Source organism: Herpailurus yagouaroundi, unplaced genomic scaffold (genome assembly GCF_014898765.1).
Source record: "Herpailurus yagouaroundi ecotype Mexico unplaced genomic scaffold, PumYag 63073, whole genome shotgun sequence".
NCBI classification, from domain to species: Eukaryota; Metazoa; Chordata; class Mammalia; order Carnivora; family Felidae; genus Herpailurus; species Herpailurus yagouaroundi.
Genome location: NW_024416723.1, coordinates 1 through 1,623, shown reverse-complemented (window position 1 = coordinate 1,623; position 1,623 = coordinate 1). Strand labels below are relative to the sequence as shown.

The window sequence follows — 1,623 nt, the reverse complement described above, 5'->3', positions numbered from 1 at the left end:
TACCCAAGGCTTGAGCTACTCTTTTTTGCACTAATCTTAATAATGTATGTTGTCATCCTTCTGGGCAATGGCACCCTTATTTTAATCAGCATCTGGGACCCCCACCTTCACACCCCTATGTACTTCTTCCTGGGGAACCTCTCCTTCTTGGACATCTGCTACACCACCACCTCCATTCCCTCCACACTGGTGAGCTTCCTCTCAGAAAGAAAGACCATATCCTTCTCTGGCTGTGCAATACAGATGTTCCTCGGCTTGGCCATGGGGACAACAGAGTGTGTGCTCCTGGGCATGATGGCCTTTGACCGGTATGTGGCTATCTGCAACCCTCTAAGATATCCTGTCATCATGAGCAAGGATTCCTATGTGCCCATGGCAGTTGGGTCCTGGATCATAGGAGTCATCAACTCTGCAGTACAAACCGCATTTGTAGTACAGTTGCCTTTCTGTGGGAATAACGTCATCAATCATTTCTCCTGTGAAATTCTGGCTATCATGAAACTGGCCTGTGCTGACATCTCAGGCAATGAGTTCATCATGCTCGTGGCCACAACACTGTTTATATTGACACCACTGTTATTAATCATTATCTCTTACACATTAATCATTGTCAGCATCCTCAAAATTCGCTCTTCTGAGGGTAGAAGCAAAGTTTTCTCCACATGCTCAGCCCATTTGACTGTGGTGATAATATTCTATGGAACCATTCTCTTCATGTACATGAAGCCCAAGTCTAAAGACACACTTAATTCAGAGGACTTGGATGCTACTGACAAACTTATATCCTTGTTCTATGGGATTGTAACTCCTATGATGAATCCTTTAATATACAGTCTTAGGAACAAAGATGTTAAGGAGGCAGTAAAACACTTACTGAGAAGAAGTATGTTTAACAAGTAAATGGGAAAGGGACACATAATTTTTGTAATCACATTGTGGAAATCAATTAGACCAACTAAAGGGCCAAATAGATAGGTTCTTACTGGTGTGTCAAATTCATCTCTCAAATCTCTCAAGCTCTAATATTTTTTGGTGCAGTGCATAATGAAAATAAGTAAATAAATGCCTATGTTTTAGGAGTCAGCGATTGTTTTTATTGTTGAAGAGCTTGATTAAGAGGGCAAGTAGAGGGGTAGTGTAATAGTGAGAGAGATTTCCAGACAGGAGAATGTTACACTTGTATTAAAACCTTTAAAATGTTTTTTGAAAACATATGGTATCTATCTTTCTCTGTATGACTTATTTCACTTAGCGTAACACTCTCCAGTTCAATCCATGCTGCTACAAAAGGCCATATTTCTTTCTTTCTCATTGCCACGTAGTATTCCATTGTGTATATAAACCACAATTTCTTTTTTTTTTAAACATTTATTTGTTTTTGAGACAGGGAGAGACAGAGCATGAACAGGGGAGGGTCAGAGGAAGAGGGAGACATAGAATCTGAAACAGGTTCCAGGCTCTGAGCTGTCAGCACAGAGCCCGGTGCGGGGCTTGAACCCACAGACCGCGAGATCATGACCTGCGCCGAAGTCGGACGCTTAACCGACTGAGCCACCCAGGCGCCCCTAAACCACAGTTTCTTTATCCATTCATCTGTTGGTGGACATTTAGGCTCTTTCCATA

General features: G+C 42.0%; 1 protein-coding gene across 1 annotated transcript; it reads left to right on the top strand.

Moving 5' to 3' along the window:
* Positions 1-6: 6 nt before the first annotated feature.
* On the top strand, positions 7-1,159 carry LOC121024294 (olfactory receptor 13C2). Its single transcript, XM_040466547.1, has one exon. It carries the CDS (start codon positions 43-45, stop codon positions 898-900), a length of 858 nt encoding a protein of 285 aa, XP_040322481.1. The 5' UTR covers positions 7-42; the 3' UTR covers positions 901-1,159.
* The last annotated feature ends 464 nt before the right edge of the window (positions 1,160-1,623 follow it).